The sequence below is a fragment of the Etheostoma spectabile genome, chromosome 12 (assembly GCF_008692095.1).
Source record: "Etheostoma spectabile isolate EspeVRDwgs_2016 chromosome 12, UIUC_Espe_1.0, whole genome shotgun sequence".
NCBI lineage: Eukaryota > Metazoa > Chordata > Actinopteri > Perciformes > Percidae > Etheostoma > Etheostoma spectabile.
Window position 1 is genome coordinate 22,225,489 of NC_045744.1, and position 20,040 is coordinate 22,245,528.

The 20,040-nt window shown below is 39.8% G+C and overlaps 1 protein-coding gene across 1 annotated transcript in view; it reads right to left on the reverse strand.

Annotated features, from left to right (window-relative positions):
- Positions 1–4,630: 4,630 nt before the first annotated feature.
- LOC116699344 (sickle tail protein) overlaps positions 4,631–20,040 on the reverse strand; it is a 78,074-nt gene continuing 62,664 nt past the window's right edge. The window contains exons 19-27 of the mRNA XM_032531879.1: positions 19,187–19,484; positions 18,616–18,717; positions 17,835–18,141; positions 17,638–17,722; positions 17,161–17,358; positions 15,163–15,258; positions 8,417–10,366; positions 7,069–7,188; positions 4,631–5,874 (exon numbers count right to left, since the gene is read on the reverse strand). Coding sequence (XP_032387770.1) covers positions 5,020–5,874; positions 7,069–7,188; positions 8,417–10,366; positions 15,163–15,258; positions 17,161–17,358; positions 17,638–17,722; positions 17,835–18,141; positions 18,616–18,717; positions 19,187–19,484 — 4,011 coding nt within the window. The 3' untranslated portion in view covers positions 4,631–5,019. The remainder of the gene's footprint in view (positions 5,875–7,068; positions 7,189–8,416; positions 10,367–15,162; positions 15,259–17,160; positions 17,359–17,637; positions 17,723–17,834; positions 18,142–18,615; positions 18,718–19,186; positions 19,485–20,040) is intronic.

Below are 20,040 nucleotides of genomic sequence, written 5' to 3' on the forward strand. Positions count from 1 at the left end.
TCATTTAGCCAATTACAAGGCTGGGCTATCTCATTACGCTTCTGGAGAAAGTAGGCTTGGAGGAAAAGGTATTGTTTGAGACAAAGAAGAGAGCAGTATGAGACCGTTTTTACCTTTATGTATCCAGGTTTAACAGCCAGACGTCCACTGCCCTGCCCAGGGGCACTTCAGTAGATATGGCCGTAGTGGTGCATATTGGCCATATTTAACGCTGGTCTCTAGACTGTATCCCTGCACCGTGACACCCACTCTCACAGAGCACCTTACCGTACCATGCAGACTGGATCACAGGGTCAGGCCCTGCAAGCGTATCATGCTTATACATCCCTTAGTACATTCATGTGGATTTTATATTAAGTATGTTTTCTTTTATTGGTCATATTCTTCATGTGGATTTGTTATTTAATCATCCTGGTTATGATATGTGTGTATGTTGTGTGTGAATTCTGACTTTTTTTCTCTTTTTTTAATTCAGATTAAAGTCAAAATTCTGAGAAGTCAAGTCAGAACTCACATACATTTTTCACCAGTGGCCCTAATCCTCTTCCGTACATATGCAATTCTTTCTTATTCTCTTCATTGTTTGCATTATTCAACAAAGACCAGCACTAAATCATTTAAATCATTTTAGCATCTGTTTTTTTTTTTAAAAAGCAGATGCTGTACACATCTGGCACACTGTCCCTTTCTCCAGGAAAGCATTCTCAAGATTATTTCATTACTTTTTTTTTTAATGTACAATTGTTTACTAGTTTACTAAGCAGACACTTAGCATACCTTCTACCATCAAACTCAATTTCACTGAGGGCCACGCTGGAAAATAAGAATCCCATTAAGGGCCAGACATGTAGCATTTATCCACGTGCTTTTATTTCATCGACAAAGCCTTCTCACTTACAGTTTGGTCGGGAAAAAACGTCAGAAACGTCAGCACAAACGTCAAAAAAAATGGCCAAAAGACAGAAACTTCATAAGAAGTGAGAAACATTGAAAAAACTACCAAAAAACTAATCGGTTGTGAACCCTAAAGGATATGGGGTCCGATTTGGCCCGCAGGCCTTAAGTTTGACACCTGTGCCCTTCACATCTTTTTTTTTTGTAAAAGATGTGCTATACAGAAATATTTTTGATTCCTATTATTAAATTGATTGTGAGCGTTTTAAAAGGCCTACATGTTAGTTTGATCCTGTGATTGTTAGGGACGGGGTGTGTATTCTGATTGGACATGAGAACAGAGGGTGAGGAGACTTTCGGCTGTGTCTCTGCTGTCCTCTACTGGGACAACGCGGCAATGCACTGTGAAATAAAGCGGGACAGCAGCAGCTGATGTCTCCACACTCTGGAAGCCTTTTATTATTAGTTCTCCAAACCCGCAGGAAGATCAAGTGTTCTTACAAAAACCATGGAAACCCAGTCATTTACAGCGGTCAACCCGATAGGCCGACAGAGGAAGGGTTAGAGGCATGCAAGGGTCCAGACCTCCAAGTGGAGGCTGGTATTAAACTGCGCCTTTAGGTTTAATTAATAAAGATTCAAAAGGTTTTTATACACAGAACACAGTAAATGGTCCTTGCAGTGTGTTTTAAATCCCATTGTCAAACCAAACAAAAGAAAAGTCTGTGAAAGAGCGGGATGACATGTTAGGAAATAGAATCAGTCTTACCAAGAGTCTGAGGAGAAGATGAATCAACACATTTATCTCCATGAGGTTCTCTCCAGGATGCGTTTACATGCAACATGTTAAGCCCCGCTTCGTCCTCAACCTCCACAACTGTCTTATTTTTTTTAATTCTTGGACACAAAAATAGAAAAAAGATGACATTGGCCGACAGTGGAAGCCACGCGTTTCAGTAGCAGCGGGGGTCGGAGCCGGTGCACTGCATTCATACGTTTTAGTTTTTATTTTACAACATATTGCGATGCAGAAGTCAGTAAAGGTTTTTTCCCCTAACAAAAACAAACAAACATCTACAACGTCTCCTCGTCCCTCTACTCACCGCTGTTGTCTCATTCTGTTTCTAAACCTTGTATGTCCAACGCATTGCTTTTTTAGATCAGGAAAATAAAATGCTAACTTGACAACGTTTATTGAGCTATTTGGGTCAGACAAAGTCAGACCAAACCGTCCCTTTCACTGTTGCAGTATTTGTACTAAAAACCCACAGACAGGTGTAAAGGGTGGCCAACAGCATTGAGTCATTCATTATGTTTTTAAAAAAATAAAAATTAATTTGACTAAATAACGAGATACAAGGTTAGCGACAAGGTGAGACATTTGGTGAAAATTGCAGTTTTTTTTTTTTTTTTTTACTTGGACACCAGAGGTGGGTCATGTCCTGGGAAAAAGCTTTTTGTTTTCTTAAATTCACTAAATTAGGCGTCTACAACGGATACCTGTAGTGCTGATTTGGCGATAAAATGTCCACATGGTACTTTTTTGACCCTCATGTTGTCCTTGGGTCAAATTTGACCCATTTCCAGTTAAAAAATATTTTTTTTTGTCACAAAAAATGGGCCGTCGAAATAAGCACTGGAAATGTCAACATTCAAAATATTTTTAAAACTTTGGAAAAAACATTAAAAAAAAAAGCATCCACAACATTGAAAAAGTGACTAAAATGTCGGGAAAAATGATAATAATGCTGAAAAAAATATGACCAAAATGTGTTTTTTCATGGTTGACTGGAAGACAACACGAGGGTTGAGTTGAGGGCCGGCACTGCGGAGCGTTTGTCTGCATCAACAGCTCCTCCCCGTCCCTCCCTCACAAAACTAAAGGGCACCGTGCTTTTCATATTAACACACGTCCTATGACTAAATTCAATCTAATTTAAAGACCCATTTCTTTTCATTTGCTTGTAGTGACATCTGAGGCTGCTACCTCCTGATCTGTCTTTACTCCCTCTACTGCTTTTTAAGCCGCTGCTGATGTAATTCACTCTTCTAACTTCCTTCTTTTGTCCTGCAATTTGTTTTGTATTGCATATTGTGGTATTGTGTTTGTTATGTACTTCTAGTTCATGTATCCTGCTGTTGTATCCAGGCATACTCCACCCCATCGGCCGTGGTTATAAAGCACTTTGGGTCAGCTTATGCTGTTTTAAATGTGCTTTATAAATAAAGATGACGTGACTGGACTTAAAAGTTTGGGGATGTTGGAATGGGTTTTTTTTCACTATTCAAAGGGACCTAAACTAGCAGATTGTCAGATTGTAGCTGATTCTAAGCTTTGTTAAAGATGCCCAGAACATACCCTTTTTACTGATATATTCATCTTCCCATCTGACTCGGACTTGTTCCTTTATTCTTGATGGATTGAGCCTCACAGAGTGTGTACAGCTGTCTATCATAATGAACTGACTCGACTGTCAGTTTGGCAAGACAAAAAACTTCAAACAACTCATTACAAATGTAAACGGCTCGGCATATGCACAATAAACAACAGCTATGTTCAAAGAAGCTACATAGTATGTCTAATATGCCTGAATATCATTGCTTTGTAATACTTCATACTACTATACATAGAAAGTCTACACAGATAGATGTGAGCTTTACAGAATGGGTCTTTAAACAGGTTAGTCTGGACAGGACTGTCGATCATCACAACCTCTACTTTCCATAGAAATCTATTCAACAGTGTTAAATGAGAGCACACATACTGAATCTCTCACACACACACACACACACACACACACACACACACACACACACACCAATCATCCAACATCATCATCCACTGCAGTGTGTGGCGATCAAAGCTAAAACCAATGTAACACTTTTCTGAAGAAAAATAAACTGTTCACCCGTTTATTCAATATTCAGATCACTGAGATAAAATGTGATTAAAAATAGACTCAGATAGCCAGAGTCGGCCATGATTCTGATTATATTCATATTATTCTATATACTGATCTGTGACATGTTAGTGAAGCAACAGTGAAGAAGTCCATCCCACTCGGATTGTCTGCAAGCAGTGTGAGTCCAGGTACTCTGAAATGTCCACTCCAAAATATCCAAACACACAGCTGAAGGTGCTCTCTGTTGCATGGCTGGGTCCACCGAAAACCTCAAGAAACTGATAAAGCTTCGGGGGGGGGGGGGGTTGTGGAAAAGGCTGAGAAGGTTGTTGGTAATGTAGAGTTTATGCATAATAATGTGCATTTCAAGATTCTCTCCTGAAGAACTACAGGAACCTCATCAGTGCATGTCTTACTGTCAACAGTATTGCCTTTTTTTTTTGCAGGAACCCCCCTTTTGCCCTTTTGTTGATATAAATAATCATAAGCGATTCGACAGGGAGATTGGCAGTCGGCTCCTGAACATCCAATTGTGGTTAGTGCTTGCTTGCTCTACGTTTCCCCGGCAATCCATTCACAAACGTGTGCGTGCTTTGCTAGCAGTGTAGCAGAAACATGCGTTATTTATATTTATCAAGCGTGGCCAAGCCTCCGCTGTTATAACTCCCCCCCCCCAGTCTTATACAAAGCCTGGATGAAGGCCGGGGAGTTTTGCTATCCTCGCTGCTGCTGGCGTATAATAACACGGGGGACTAAAGAGACTTTTGAGGCTGACTCATATCAACATGAATGCTTCAACTTTTTTGACGACATATCAGCTGATATTCATTTTCACATGAACAAAAACATTTGATAAGGATTGTCACTTATATAAAGGCTCAGAGGCCCTGTGCACAGGCACACAAGTTGTTTTTAAAAAATAAATATGTATTTTTTTTTTTTAAACATATCTTTGGTATGCCTGTGCTTCGCTTTGTTATTTATCATCTGACATATATAAAGAAATATTTATGAGCTAAAACCGGCCAATATTGTTAACCAGGCCATGTATCGGTCGGTGCATTTTTTCCAGCCATGTCTTTGTCCACAACCCATCCAAAAAGGGCAAAAGGTAAACATCACACAATATTGCTGTAGGAACAAAGTGCAATTTAGCTTCTTTCGTCATCATGTGTAAGCTGCACTTACATATTTTTGAAAGCCTGAATGGTAGATGAGTACATCACGCCGTGTCCTTAGAGGCCGCCGTCGTGCGCAGGACATGTCCAGCGGGTCTCCCACCGCGCTTCCTGCCGCGGACCGGAGAGTTGGGGTTGGACGCCGACAATCGGACGCTCCCCGCCCCGTGACTCGCCACGGGGGGGAGGAGAGTGGAGGAGGGGGATGGGGATGGGGATGGGGAGGGAGGGGAGGAGGACGAGGAGGTCGGGGACAGAGAGGAGGAGGTGGAGGACGAGGAGGGCGAGGATGAAGAGTAGACGGATGAAGTGTAGTAGCTGTGCTGGGAGGCGAGGGCGGCGCTGGAGGTGGCGGTGAGGGTCAGGTGGTGCTGGCGTCTGCTGCTGCTGCTGCTGCCGGGCCCGTGGTGGGCCGGACTGACGCTAGCGTGGGATGGCGACAAGACGTGGCTGGATGTGGGGAGGAGACGACTCAGATTCAGAGACGGGATAAAAGATTTGTGAGGAGGAGCGGGGACAGAAAAGGAAGGCGAGGACAGAGAGGGGGAGCGAGGCGGGGAGTCTGACGTGTTTTTCCCCGTAGAGGAAGCGGAGAGGGGACACAGAGAAGCCTGTTGTCTGGAAGGCCGGGCGGAGGAAGCAGAAGAGGGACGGGAGGCACACTTTGAAGGCGGAGACAGAAGAGAGTCTTTCCCAGAAGAAGGGGTGGAGGAAGAAGGTGAAGAAGCAGAGGAGGAAGAGGAGGAGGAGAGTTCGGTGGTGTCTGAGCAGTGAGGAGTGGACAGACAGGCAGACGGGGGTTTGCCGGAGCTATGGCACGGGGCTGGGATCTTAGAGGCACGCAAAGCAACGAGCGAATGGCTACTATCCCCGGCTGCTCTACTGCTTCTGCCGTCCGCCTGTAAACAGACATCACGGGATACCGCAGTCAAAGCCAACAACACACACCTTACAGGGAAAGGACACTCAGAAATGTTACTTCTGTGGCTTTGGCCAGCCAATCTCTTCCTTAACGCTAGAAATGATATAATCCACTCATCTCACACCACAAAGTTCATGTACAAACAAGATGTCTGTGACAGAAATAATTAAAAGACATAAAATACTTTTCAGAATAACTTGTTTTGTAATTATTTTAACTTGTCATGAAAGACGTGATTAAACTCTCTAAACAGTGGGGCCACCGATCACAACATACATGCCGTACTGACACGATGACATATACTTTCATGAGACATAAATGTGAGGGTAATCAATGACGGAGGTTTCAACTGGATTATCAATATTTGTATATGGTGGCTTTCTGTGTCCTTGTTTGAGGAACAAGACGTTTTGAGAGTTTTTGACACCCGGGTAATATTTCCACAACTCACTGCCATATGAAGAACGCGTGTACACAGTGAACATGCTGGTTACATGCAGGTCAAGATCCACTCTCTGATCCAGAAACTCCACTGTCAACTGTGCTGAGTTTCTAAAACAAAAGCTAATTTTGGATATGGAGACATTAATGGGTACTATCACAAAATCAGGGAGTGTATCCTGAAAGAAAGGAGCCAAGGTGAACAGGAACTTGCACAGACAGATATAACTGGAGATAGACCACACGAGATAAGACAGATATGCACCATCGCAGAAATGAGATCAATACATTTAAAAACTCACTGCAATCACTCTTTTTCCAAGCTATTGACTAATTGTTATTATATAAAACAGACGAGTAACGGTACACAGTTCACAATCATCTAAGCTATTTATCTCAAATGAAATAGCAATTTACAGAGGTTTATTCCACATGCCTTAACCCCAAGTTTCTGCTTGCTGATTGCATATTTCAGTGGACTAAGAGTCTTTAAAGTGGAAACATTATTCATTATTGATTTTCTTTAAATTATGATGATGGGAGGGTTATGTTGACCCTCTGTTAGTCACCACTAAGTGGTTGAATGTACTGATTCTTGACAACAAAAGGTCAAAGGTTGATGACTAACCCTAACCTTGCAATATGACTAACACAATTCCAGTTGCCATTTGTTGGAGCATTACAGTATCCCCCTCAGTAAGCTGACTCAGGTCTCTCAGAGTTCATGTACCTGCTTCTGGGTGGCCTGCTGCTGGCCCTTAGCTGTCTTCTCTGGCGAGTCAGAGGAGGGCGAGGGGTGAGACTTGGTATGGTATCGTTGAGCAGAAGAGCTGGCGCTGCTGCTGGAGGTCTAGCAAGGAGATGCATAACCACAGGGTTAGTTAGTATCGGCTGGCTGGGACTGTCTTATTAAAAAAAAAAAAAAAAAAAAAACATGTAGGAGATACAGCATTTGTGCCCCAACACTAAAACTTGTTAAAAGCATTAGATTCAACAAGCAAAGATGACATCATTGTTTCCAAGTTGTTAAACCATAGCAGCACATGTAGGGAACATGTTCATTACTGTACGTAGTGGGGTATGTCAGTCATCAATGCTGGCTGAAATAGGAAAACAGTAAGTCAATTTATCAAAGATGTGATTGGATGCAAACAGACAGAAAATGTGTGCAGGGTGATGAGAACTGAGGAAAAAGTCCATCTGCATGAGCTGAAAATGTTTTTACTTTTGCTAAAGCAATTCATACAAGGGAGGAAAATAACAGAGAGAAGTTAGGGAAGTTTTGGGAACACAGACAGACTCCTGGTACGTATATCGACTAGCGGGCTGAACCTAACGTTTGTACAGTGGGACCAAATTCCATTCTCAAATTCTCTGTCCACAGGAGCAAATGCAAGGAGAGGAGTTCTTACTACTATGACTGGTTTGTTAACTGCATGTCAAATGAATCAGATGACACAGGCCTAAGTTACCAGAAGAGCGGTTATTGACAAGTTTCCTTGGTAAGGGAGGCTCCAAATCATGGTAGCAGCTGTCGCCGTGGTGCTGCTACACGTCCTGCAATGCCCTGTTACATCCTGCTACGCTCTGTGGTACCCTGCTACGTCCTGCTACGTCCTGCTACGTCCTGCTATGTCCTGCTGTGCCTTGTAATGCAGTGCAGTGCCCTGCTATACCATTAACTACTACAAACTACAATTTTTAGTCACTGTTCCTTTATCTTTTACTGTGTACTAACTTTACAAGATAGTGTCCAACTATTCTGCTTATTTTTTTGTTTTACAGACGTGAACACAGACACTTGCCAAGTTCATGGACTCAAGGCGAGTGTGCTGCTGAGAATGAATAGGAGAAACACTGGAATGGATATTTGGCGTTATTTTATGGGGATTTACAACATTGATGCATGAAACTGGAAATTAGATTAATGTTCTGGATTGTTCCCTTCCACTTTAAGCCCTTCATAGAACACAGAACATATGTGAAGAGTCAGACAGTCAGACAGTCAGAGCAGAGAGCCCACCACCAGCCCAGCATCACTGAAGCAAGCGAGCTCCGCAGGCAGAGGAACACCAGACCTGTTTCTTGGTGGAGGTTTTCCCAGTGTTGTGTGGAGGCTGTGCTTTGGCCCTCTTACTCTGAGGTGGATTTGGGCCCTTGAGGATCTGAGAGGCTGGCCTCTTGGACGGGCTTCTCTCCCTTTCTCGTTTGGCTTTGTCTTTAAGCTGAGCTCTGTCAGTGGAGTCAACAGAAGACCCGGTGGACAGAGGAAGTGAAGACACAGTGCTGCAGGACGGGGAGGAAGGGGCAGACATACTACCCACACTGATTTCCAACTGTTTAATGGACTCTTCCAGACTGTCAATAGAGTCGAGCGTGGTTTTGCAGAGCTCCTTCCTCTGGCTACGTGACTTTGAGTGTCTGGTTTCAATGGGAGAGGAGACCTTGATGTCTCTGTCACAGCTATTGCCTTCACCCAAGTTCAATGGTTTGGTACTGCTGGTCTCAAACCTCTTTGATTCTTTTGTCTTCTTCTTGGTCGTCTTAGCTGACGTTCTGTCCGATGCGATCTCCTCCTCTTCCTCATAGACAACAACCTGAAGAGTCTTCTTTCCTGTTTTGGTTGTCCCTGTTCGAATGGCCTGGCTAATTGCAGCCAGTTTGTCTCTGGGAAACTTAAATTTAAATTTTCTTTTGCTATCTGGCTTTATAGCCGATTCTGGTTTATCCTGGTCTTGGTTTTCAGAAATTGAGCCATTATGCCCTGAAGTTCTTTGATGTTGCATGTCTAGAGACATCTGACCATTTCCTGTGGAGTCTTTAAGGTCCAAGTCAATATTTGATTCAGTGATGCACATTTTTCTTATGTCCTGTTTCTCTTCATCCTGCATTGTCTCCTTTTCCTCATCAATATTTTCTGGGAAGAGAATCCCATTGAAGTCTTCCTCACATTCAAAGATGGTAGACAGACGCTTGTAGGCTGATTGAATGTCCATTGGCTCATTCAAGAAAATGATAATAGGTTTGTTATCAGAGTCATCACTGTCCTGGAAACCCAGATAAATGGGTTTACCGGTGCTGTCCCCATCTGCAGTCATTTCGGCTAGGTCTTCCTCTTTGGGCTGTGTCCGGACTATTGGACTCCTGGTCTTGGAGTTTCTAAGGCTGATTTTACCAGTTGGAGGTGGTGGAGGAGGAGGTCCCTCATTGTCCCAAATATCGGGGCTCAGGGTACCTCCTTCTTCTATGTATTGTGATTGGTCCCTGGGGTAAAAGTTCTGGGGTAAAAGTTTAAGGACAGGAGAAGAAGCTACACACTCCGCGTCTGAGCTCAGAGACTTATCCTGCTCAATCTTTATCAAGCAATCCTCTGGAGTGTTTTCTTTTTGTAGAGTTACAACCACCATCAGGTTGGACTTCTTCTCAGCCGGTACCTCTTTGACAGAGTTTTCATTTGTCTGCCCAGGACTTGTGTCAGTAGCTTGATTCTTTTCTTTTTGAAGAGTAACAACTGTTGTTAACTTGACCTTCTTTTCTGCTGCGGTTGGGGAGCACACCTGTCCAACAACCTCCTTGTTAATCCGATCAGAACTTTTCACAGTAAGATTAGTTTGTTTTTGTGAAGTTGTCACTGCAAGTATCTCCATCTTCGCTGCTTTCTTTTGGGTTGTTGTTGGTAACTGCTCATTCTTCTGGACAGTCTGAACATCTTGTAAAGCAACAGGTGGGGGTACTAACGCCTTCTCTACTCTTGCACAGTTTGAGGAAGGCAACTGTTTCAGCTCATTCACCTCTGTTTCCTTCTCATCAGGGTTGACATTGTCTTTCTTTACTTCAGTGTATCCTTCCAGTCCAACTGTTGTTATGAATTTATGAGGGCAGCCATCTGTTATTACCATCTGAGAAACTGACTGGTGGTCAGATGTTGCTAACTCTGAAATCTTTATATCGGTAGATGTCCTCTCTTCTTTTTTCCATTGCTTATTTCCACCTGGCAAATCATTATAATTTGACAGTTCTGTAGTCACCTATGATTAGAAACAGCAAGATTAAACCATTAACCTCAAAAATGTTAAATTTAGTGTTTTATATCCCAGTGTTACTTAAAATTCATGTCCATTGTTTTTCCAGTAATGTTATAGATTAGTGTTCATATAAGCAATCTTGTGTCTTTGTATCTCTAACCTATGTAGGCAAGGGTTGTGTGTATGCGCTGTATTGTAACGTGAGTGTGTGTGTGCTCAGGCAAAGAACGATCGATCCCAGTTAAACGGATATGAAAGATGTGAAAAGCTAAAAGCAGGGTGCCGAGCTGAAGGTTATTAATCCAAACATTAAGAAAAGAAAAGAAAGGTTTTCACCACACTTTTCCTATTGGCAGTTTGGGCCTACCATCAAGTTAAGCTAATTGTTTGTCCCCATCTTAAATGTCACAATAAATGTCCTCAACATCCTAAACGTAACAATATTATTAAGTTTTGACACAGTGATGGAAGAGTTAATGTGACCCACGGCTACTATGTTATTCAAGAACAAGAGATTACAGAAAGGTAGCACAAGTTTAGTGTCATGATGTTCTGATTTCTATCAGTAGGATCATATATTCCCTATATTTTACTATACAATGGCTATTTTTTTTTACACATGCTATACTATTACTTCTTTTATCACTTTTTAGACATACTACACTGTGTCTCTTTTATCCATTTGTTGACATACTATAATGGCTTTTTAATGTTTTTTTTCAAAATGTGAAAGTTTGCATTTTCTACCAGACTATACTACTACATTTTATCACTTTTTTCAACTCTGGGCTGGCACAGTCTGCATTATCTCACATACTTTTTTCAACATACTATACTATGACTTTTTATCACTTTTTTTGACATACTATACTATGAATTTTTTGATCACTTTTTTCAACATATTCTACTAGGACTTTTTATCACGTAAACAGGAAGTTTGACAGGAAGGTAGCTAGGAAAAGTACTTTGACAGTCCCTGACTGGGATCCAAACCTGAGGCTCCTGCATGACAGTCAATGATTTAGGTCATTGAGCTATCCAGGTGTTGCAGGTTGCAGTTGTTTTTGCAATTAATATATCTTATTTACTTGACAAAAACACTCCGAAAAATAGGCAAAAACTGATCCTATTTTGCTAAATTAATGAGTCATTATCTCATGAGTTCTCTCTTCGTCTGTAACCCTGCAAACATGACCCTTCTTTCTTGTAGCTACTTCCTGCATGAAATACAGAGCTCTCTTTTTGGGAATTCAGAGATGTTTCTGTCAGGTGAGATACCTTGGGACGATGAGAGAATGTTTGAAAGACAGAAGGTTGTGTATTCAAATGTTTTTGACGTGATTTCTTTTATGTCCCGATAGCTCAGCGGTAAAGACTGTGCCACTAAGCAGCCACCAAGTAGTTCCTCCAGACTGGTTCAAGTCCCAGTCCTTAGTGTTTTTTTCAACATACCATAATATGACTTTTAAATGGCTTTTTTGTACACACTATACTGATTGATATTTTTGTCACTTTTTTGACGTACTATACTATATTATTTTAAATATGTATATAAAAAAAAAAATTTTGAATTATATACTATCACTTTTTTCAACATACTATACTATGACTTTTTTTGACATAGTATCCTATAACTTTTTTTGACATACTATACTGTGACTTTTTTGTCACTTTTTTCAACAGACTGTACTATGAGTTATTTGGCATACTATACATGACTTTTTTTAACATACTATAATATAATACTTTTCATACCTCTTTATTTTTGACATATTATTACTTTTTCGGCATATACATACGACTTTTTTCACAACAACCATTTTTTTCGATAATAAGTGATCTTAATACACTTTTATGTAATACTCTACTATGACTTTTTTTATACTTTTTTGGCATGCCATACAATGACTTTTTCGAATACTATACTATGACTTTTTGTAAAAATACTGTTGAAGCTTTGCTGACTTATACATTTTTTACATGCATACTATGTATTTTCGACAAGTATACTATGTCTTTTTGACATAGTACTATGTCGTGACTTTCTGAAGTTGACACTTTTTTACATATATACTATACTTATTTTTATACTTTTTGACATGACATAGCTATGACTTTTTATAAACTATTATACTGCTTAACATAATGTTTTATCATTTTTGACATAGATACTTATACCATGATTTTTTCAACATTGCCTATGTCTTATGATATTTTCGACATACTATACTATGGCTTTTTATCCATTTTTGAGTACTATTGTGACTTTCTTCATAATTTTTAAATGCTTTTACCATAAACATGACTTTTAACTGAACTTTTTTGACATACTAGGCTATGATTTTTAATATTTTTCAACATGTATACATTATGTATTTATCACTTTTTTTGACATAGAGTACTATACCATGACTTTTTTTCCACATACTACACTATGAGTCTTTTATTAATTTTTTCGACATACTATACTATGACTTTTTTATCCATTTTTGACGTACTATACTATGACTTTCTTATAATTTTTTCAAAAATGCTAAACCATAAACCATGACTTTTTAGACACACTACACACTTTTTTCTACATACTATACTATGAATTTTTCATGACTTTTTTCAACATTATATGCTATGGTTTTTATCACTTTTTTCGACATACTATGTTTTGACTCATTATTTTTTTCAACATGATAGACAACATGATTTTGTAGACATTCCTTTTTATCAATTTTTTCGGCATACTATAACATGACTTTTTTGACTTTCCATACCATGAATTTTATAACTTTTTTCAGAATTTTTTTCAACATGCTATGACTTTTTTCGACATACAATACTGTGACTTTTTATCCCTTTTTCCAACATACTATATGACCTTATAAATTGTTTCAACATACTATGATTTTTTTCGACATACAATACTGTGAATTTTTTATCACTTTTTTTGACATACTATACAATAACTTTTTACCACATACTACACTATGAGTCTTTCATTAATTTTTTTGACATACTATACTATGACATTTTTATCCATTTTCGACGTACTATACTATGACTCTTTTATAATTAAAAAAAAAATGCTAAACCATAAACCATGACTTTTTAGACATACTACACACTTTTTTCTACATACTGTACTATGAATTTTGTATCACTTTTTTTTCGATGTTCTATGCTATGATTTTTATCACTTTTTTTCGACATACTATGTTTTGACTTTTTCATTATTTTTTGCAACATGATAGACTATGACCTTTTTGACATATTATACAATGTAATTTTTTAGACATTCCATGACTTTATATCAATTTTTTCGACATTCTATACTATGAATTTTATCACTTTTCGACATACTACACTGTGACTTAATTTATAATTTATACGACATACCATATTGTGACTTTTTGATCACTCTTTTCAACATACTATACTATGTCATTTTTTCAACATACTATACTATATCATTTTTTCAACAGGCAATACTATGACTTTTTTCAAACATCTTTACTAGGACTTACTATGTTACACACTATGCTATGACTGTTTTAAACACCCTTCATTTTGGTGGCACAGTGGTAAGCTCTGCTCCAACTAGCACCTACAAGTAGGCAGTGCAAACTGTGTCCCTTTGTTGGATACCCTATTTGGGCTGGGCCATATTGTCGGGCTTATTATCCGTTTCTTCCATGTGATTTTCGGTCGTCTACTACCTCTGCATACTTTCAGTTCCAAAAAACATTAGTTTGTATTTCTCTGTCAATATGTCTGCTGTAAAGAAATAATAGCGCAGATAGGCAAAACATTTGAACTCCTATCATTTTTATTATTCACTCTTTATTTTGCATACTTCAACCCTTTTCCACTTTTTTTTTCCATTTATACGACTTCAGCGGCTTTCCATGCCTAATAAAGTTGTATTTACAGATTCCTACATAATTAAAGCCTAAACATTTTCCACATCTTTCATTCATTAGTATTGTATATAACTTGATAAGCTGATTGAAAATTCCTAATTTGACCCACCCATTTCCCATTTTACCAACTCATTCATTTTCTTTTAGTTACTTTTTCATCCAAATGCCATTTATCCTTGCATTGCTAGGGGACTTAACTATGCCATGACAGGTGTATTGCTCAGGACCCAGGGAAGTGCAGTGTTGACTGTGTAGTTGTGTGGATGAGCGGTTCTTGAGAAAATAGCACAGGCCAAGCAATCTGCTCGTTCTGAACAGACGCATTTTAAACAAGTACTGCACTAGTTACTGACATAAATGATGGACAGAGAGAGACAGAGCAACATAGAGGCAATTAGTCAATGTAAATGTGTTAATCCTGAAATATTAGCTGTTGTGAGTTAGGACCAGGAACATATTCACGGCAAACTACAAACAAGGTGAGCACACCCATTTTAGCCAGGTGAGAACCTTATTTATTTGATTTATTATTGTTATTTTTATTATATTATTTATTAGTGTATTAAATGTGATACTGAGGAACTACCTAAAGACACAATACGTTAAGTTTAGTAAGAAATGGTTAACATTAGAACACAAATCCAGATTAGATTTTTAACTCATTGTGGATTAAAACATTCTTTTTCTGGCAGAGGAGTGTCTTTTTGTAGGCTGCTTTGCTAGACAACTCTGATGCTGTAGTTAATGAAAGTCTGCAGATTTTCTTAAACAAGCACTCATAACTTTAGGGAGCCAAATATTGAGGTTTGAGTTAAAAGGTCTGTTCTGGATATTGAGTTGTTAATAATTAGGCCTACTGTTAGATGTTTTTTCTTTTCTTTTTACCTTAGACTCCATCCCTCTGTTCTGAAAATCAGAGGTTGGGAGTTCAGCCACACCTCTGCTCCCTACATTCCTCACAGTGCATTTCTGCTGAAACACCTGGGTGACAGGGGCAGAGGGTCCATGGGCAAGGTTAAGGTTTTGGAGACTGGGGTTGTGGCATAAGCACAAGGATGCAGTGGATGCTAAAGACCTTTTCTCAATGCTTCAACACAGTGGTTTCCAACATATCTGGGCTGAGGACCCCCACAGCTCTGTCAGATTAACACAGTGCCCCTTCATAAATTCATTAAATATGTTTCAAACACCAATGATTAAATACAAGTATTATTTTTACTGTTTGACCGTTACTTTAAGCTACTGTAACAATTTATCCCCCAGAGTGAGATAAGTCCATACACACCCTTCGCATCTCTGCTAGCCTAGCTCAGCACAGATCCTGGAGGTAACCGGCTCCAACTAGCCTACTGCTCCCAATAAGTGACAAAATAACGCCAACATTTTCCTATTCGCATGTTGTGATTTGTATTGTCCCTGCCGGTACAAATAACAAGGTCACATGAGACACAGCCATCTTCTTACCGCATGTACTGGAAACTATTCTCAGAAGGCAAAGCAATGCTACTTAGGTGGAATGATTATTACCCCAACTCTGAGTAAACTCTAGGTGACCTCTCTGCTCCTCACCACGGGGCTTCTCATGTGCTGCGAGCAAATCACTCTGCCAAAGTAGCAGAAGTAGCATTGCTTTGCCTTCTGAGAATAGTTCCCAGTATGCATACAGTTAGAAAATGGCTGTGTCTCATGTGATTTGTTATTTATACACACTGTTACTATAAAAATCACAAAAATAAATAGGAAAATGTTGGCGTTATTTGGTCACTTATTGGGAGCTGTAGGCTAGTTGGAGGCAGTTACCTCCAGGATCTGTGCTGAGCTAGGCTACCGCTAGCCTAGCGCTGGGTGTGTCAGACAGAGTTACAACCCGCACGGGGATGAGAAGGGTATGTATGGATTTATCTAACTCTGGGGGATACGGTGAATAAGCTACAGTCCCAATAAGTTGCCATGTTCCTTTAAAGTAATGGTTAAACAGTTTAAATTGTTGCAGTAGCTTAAAGTAATCGCCAAACAGTTAAAATAGTTAGCTAAAAGTAATGGACAACACGGTTGAAATTTTTAGCTTAAAGTAAGGGCTCAACAATTGAAATGGCTAGCTTAAAATGAAAATAATACTTGTATTTAATCATCTGTGTTTGGAATAAGCTAAAGTCACAATCAGTTGGCGTGTTGCTTTTAGCTAACTATTTCAACCGTTTACGCATAACTTTTAGCTAACTATTTCAAATGTTTAGCCATTATTTAAGCTAACTATTTTAACTGTGTAGCCATTACTTTTAGCTAACTATTTCAAGCGTTTACGCATAACTTTTAGCTAACTATTTCAAATGTTTAGCCATTATTTAAGCTAACAATTTTAACTGTGTAGTCATTACTATTACCTAACTATTTCAACCGTTTATCCATTAATTTGAGCTATTTATGTCTACCATTTCTTCATTGGTTTTAGCTAAATATCTATTTATATTCCTGCTTGCTAACTAGTTTTCAAGCACACTTAACTGCGAGATATAGTGTTCAGGTGTTATAGCAGATAAATTCTTTAACTCAAATCATAATTTCCATTTTTTTTTATTAGTTGAGCTGCTCCACAATCTTTCCACATACCCCTGGGGAACAAGTACCCCTACTTGGGAATCACTGCTTTATCGTGTTCATCACACCAAATTTAACTTGAAGGTTCGTGGGCAGATACAGTATGTTAGAATGAGCAGTCTGTAAACACAGGCAATATGTGAAATATGTATTTTAACTGCATGATATTCATCAAAAAAGGCCACTATGAGCCATGTGTTGCTCTCCGACTACAGCACCATTTAGTTTCCCTGGTTAAGTATTTGATCTCCTTAAGTTTTAAAGAGCAGCAAATGAATAACGTACCTGCAACTCTTTCATGAATTTACTGTCCTCCTCTTCCTCTTCCTCCTCTTCCTCCCTGTGTGCTGAGGCTGTAGAAAAGGTGGAGGTGGAACCAGCCAGATGTGCAGGGGCACACATCTGGGGTTTGGGTTTCACCTCTGGTGGTTGTCTGAGGGGTTTGGGCTGAGGAACCACAGGCGGCTCTTTCACACCCTCATCCTTAAACAGATTCATGATGTAAAAACACAACAAAAAACACATGCACTACTCAGTTGTTGTTGTTTCTTTGCCATTTTTTAAGAAGGGGCACAATTTGTAGTTTCATTATTTTGTGACGTGTACTTATCTAAAGATATAAACTTCATCAAAGTTTCTGGAGGCTTTCAAGTCACTTCAACTTATTTCAAGTCTCCTCAGATTTTAGATGTATAGTCTTTTTAGCTATACGCCCAGCACGTGCATGCACACATGCACACGCACACACACAAACACACATACCTGGGCTCCAACCGGCTCTTTCCTGGTGGTGACAATCACCTCTCCTGACCGTCCTGTGGTCAGACCTGAATTGACAGCATGGAACCTGGGCAGACAATAAGAAAATTAATAATAATGCATTTTAGGTGATTTATAGTTGACTTTAAAAAGCAAGGCAGAAAGCCTGGTCTGCTGGTGATCTTTAGTCATGAACTAACCTTCGTGGAGGCGGAGGAGGAGGAGAAGACTTGCCGGCCCTCTCTGGACTCTGCTTAATCTCCTTGTCGACACTGGTGCGACGGGGTTTCTCCACCTGTGGCCGCCTGTTGCTGGGAGAAGCTGAGGGAGAAGCTGATGGGGAAGCTGAGGAAGAAGCTGATGGAGCAGCTGATGGTGAAGTTGACGGAGAAGCTGATGGAGCAGCTGATGGAGGAGCTAAGGTAGCAGATGATGGAAAAGCTGATACAGGAGCTGAAGGAGGAGGCTTCACAGCGGCTGCAGGAAGCTGTGAGGCTGTTGCTGGAGCTAAACACATCCAAACATCAAAGTCATCCGTCATTTAGTTACTTTGGGAAAAAATAATTAGGATATGTGTCTGGTCATGAATTATATATATATATATATATATACATATATTTTAAATACGCATTCCGTGCATTTTAGGGATGGGTTATCTTGCTGAATGGTTGACTGGTAAAAAGACCCATTTCTCAGCATTTTCTCAGCCTTCAAAAGTTTAAACCCATTGTGTTCTGACAAGCGAGTGAACCACTTTGTATCATACGCAGATACACAGCAGCCAACTCATGCTCGTGCTGGACCACACCAAAGAAGTGGTGCTGTCACAGGGAAATATAGATATTGGATCAGGACTCTCTTTAGCCACTTCATATCCAATGATAGACTGAGAGTGTGTACCTTAATGTGTTCTGGAAATCCTTATTGCATATGGCTGTGTTTTGTTTTCTCTGTTCAAACTGGTATCATGTGCCTGTGTACCTGTGCCTGGGGGCTGTAACTGGGTGGAGTCCACCTCATCCGTCAGTTGCGGAGCTGTGTCTTCCTTGGAATCAGACAGAAGTGCCTGCTGCTCCACGGAGGCTGCCGCACAAACACACATACACAACATATACGTGTTTAGGTCCTATCTTAGAAAAATGGTTCACAATAACAGCTACGCACCGCAGTTAGCATTATTGGTCAAAATGATACCTTGTTTGGAAGAAATCTGTCTTATTTTCTGTTATTTCTGACACTTTGCTAAACAAAAATGCATATTATGCACATGTATATTATATTCATATTTTAATTAATAACACCTGGACAGACTGGTATTGAGATTAGCTCTCCAAAAAAAACTATCATCTATTTTGTTGTGTTTTGATGGCTTGATGAGGCATTGAAACTTATACAATTTAGTAGTAGTTAATAAATCCTCTGTTCCTCCTGAATGTGGCTAGGAACAGTTGTATGTATAAACTTAACAGGAAAAAATCGGAAAGATTCAGGATGAGAATAAGAAAGCGTTGTTGCATTAGGGCCAATGTGGTTTCAGTGACTTGGATTCTACCTTGCAGTGTCGGGTCCAGGGCCATGTCCTGCTCTGACTCCGATGCAGTGGAGGTGATCTGTCCTGAGGCCGAATCAGAGCAACCCTTTCTGGCATCGGACACATTTAGATCAGGGATGGACTTAATCAGGCTTGGCAGGGCTTCCTGGAGGACCTGGTCACAGTCTGTGTTGGTGTTGGTGGGTGGAGGCTGACTGGTGTCACAGCTGGCTGACTGCTTGGCCTGGCTGGTGCTAGAGTGGTTCGTACTGCCAGGCTGTACACTCAGACGTCCCACTGGAGTTTGTCTCTCTGCAGCCTGAGGGGGACACACAGAGTCCCACAGGTTGATGACAGCCGGGGGTTTGTTTAAAACTATTATCAGGCCTGAAACTGGAGGAGAACTCACTTGCCTATCCACTAGGCTAACAACGTCTGTGGGTTAAATTTAGTTATAAAAGTACACTATATAAAAAATAATATTCCAGCTGTGGAGCCCAAAAAACCTGGAAAGTAACTTTCATGTAATTTTCCATAATTACCATAATTACTATTTCTAACAATAATTTTCCATAATTATTATTTAGCTGTAATCTTACATGAACTATTGTGTATTTTTTGTCTATTTAATGTTTTAATATAGAATATTTAGCCCTGTAAAAATGTATTTTCTTTATCCTCTAACATATTAAAGAGCAGTTAAAAACAATTAACCCTTGTGTTGTGTTCCCCGTCGACCGGGCAACTTTTAGTTTTTCCGGGTCGTCTTGTTCGACACTTTTGTCACTTTTTTGAAGTTTTTGGCAATATTCTTCCGCGCTTTTTTGACGTTTTTTTTCAAAGCTTTTCCCATGTTTTTGTCACTTTTCCTGATG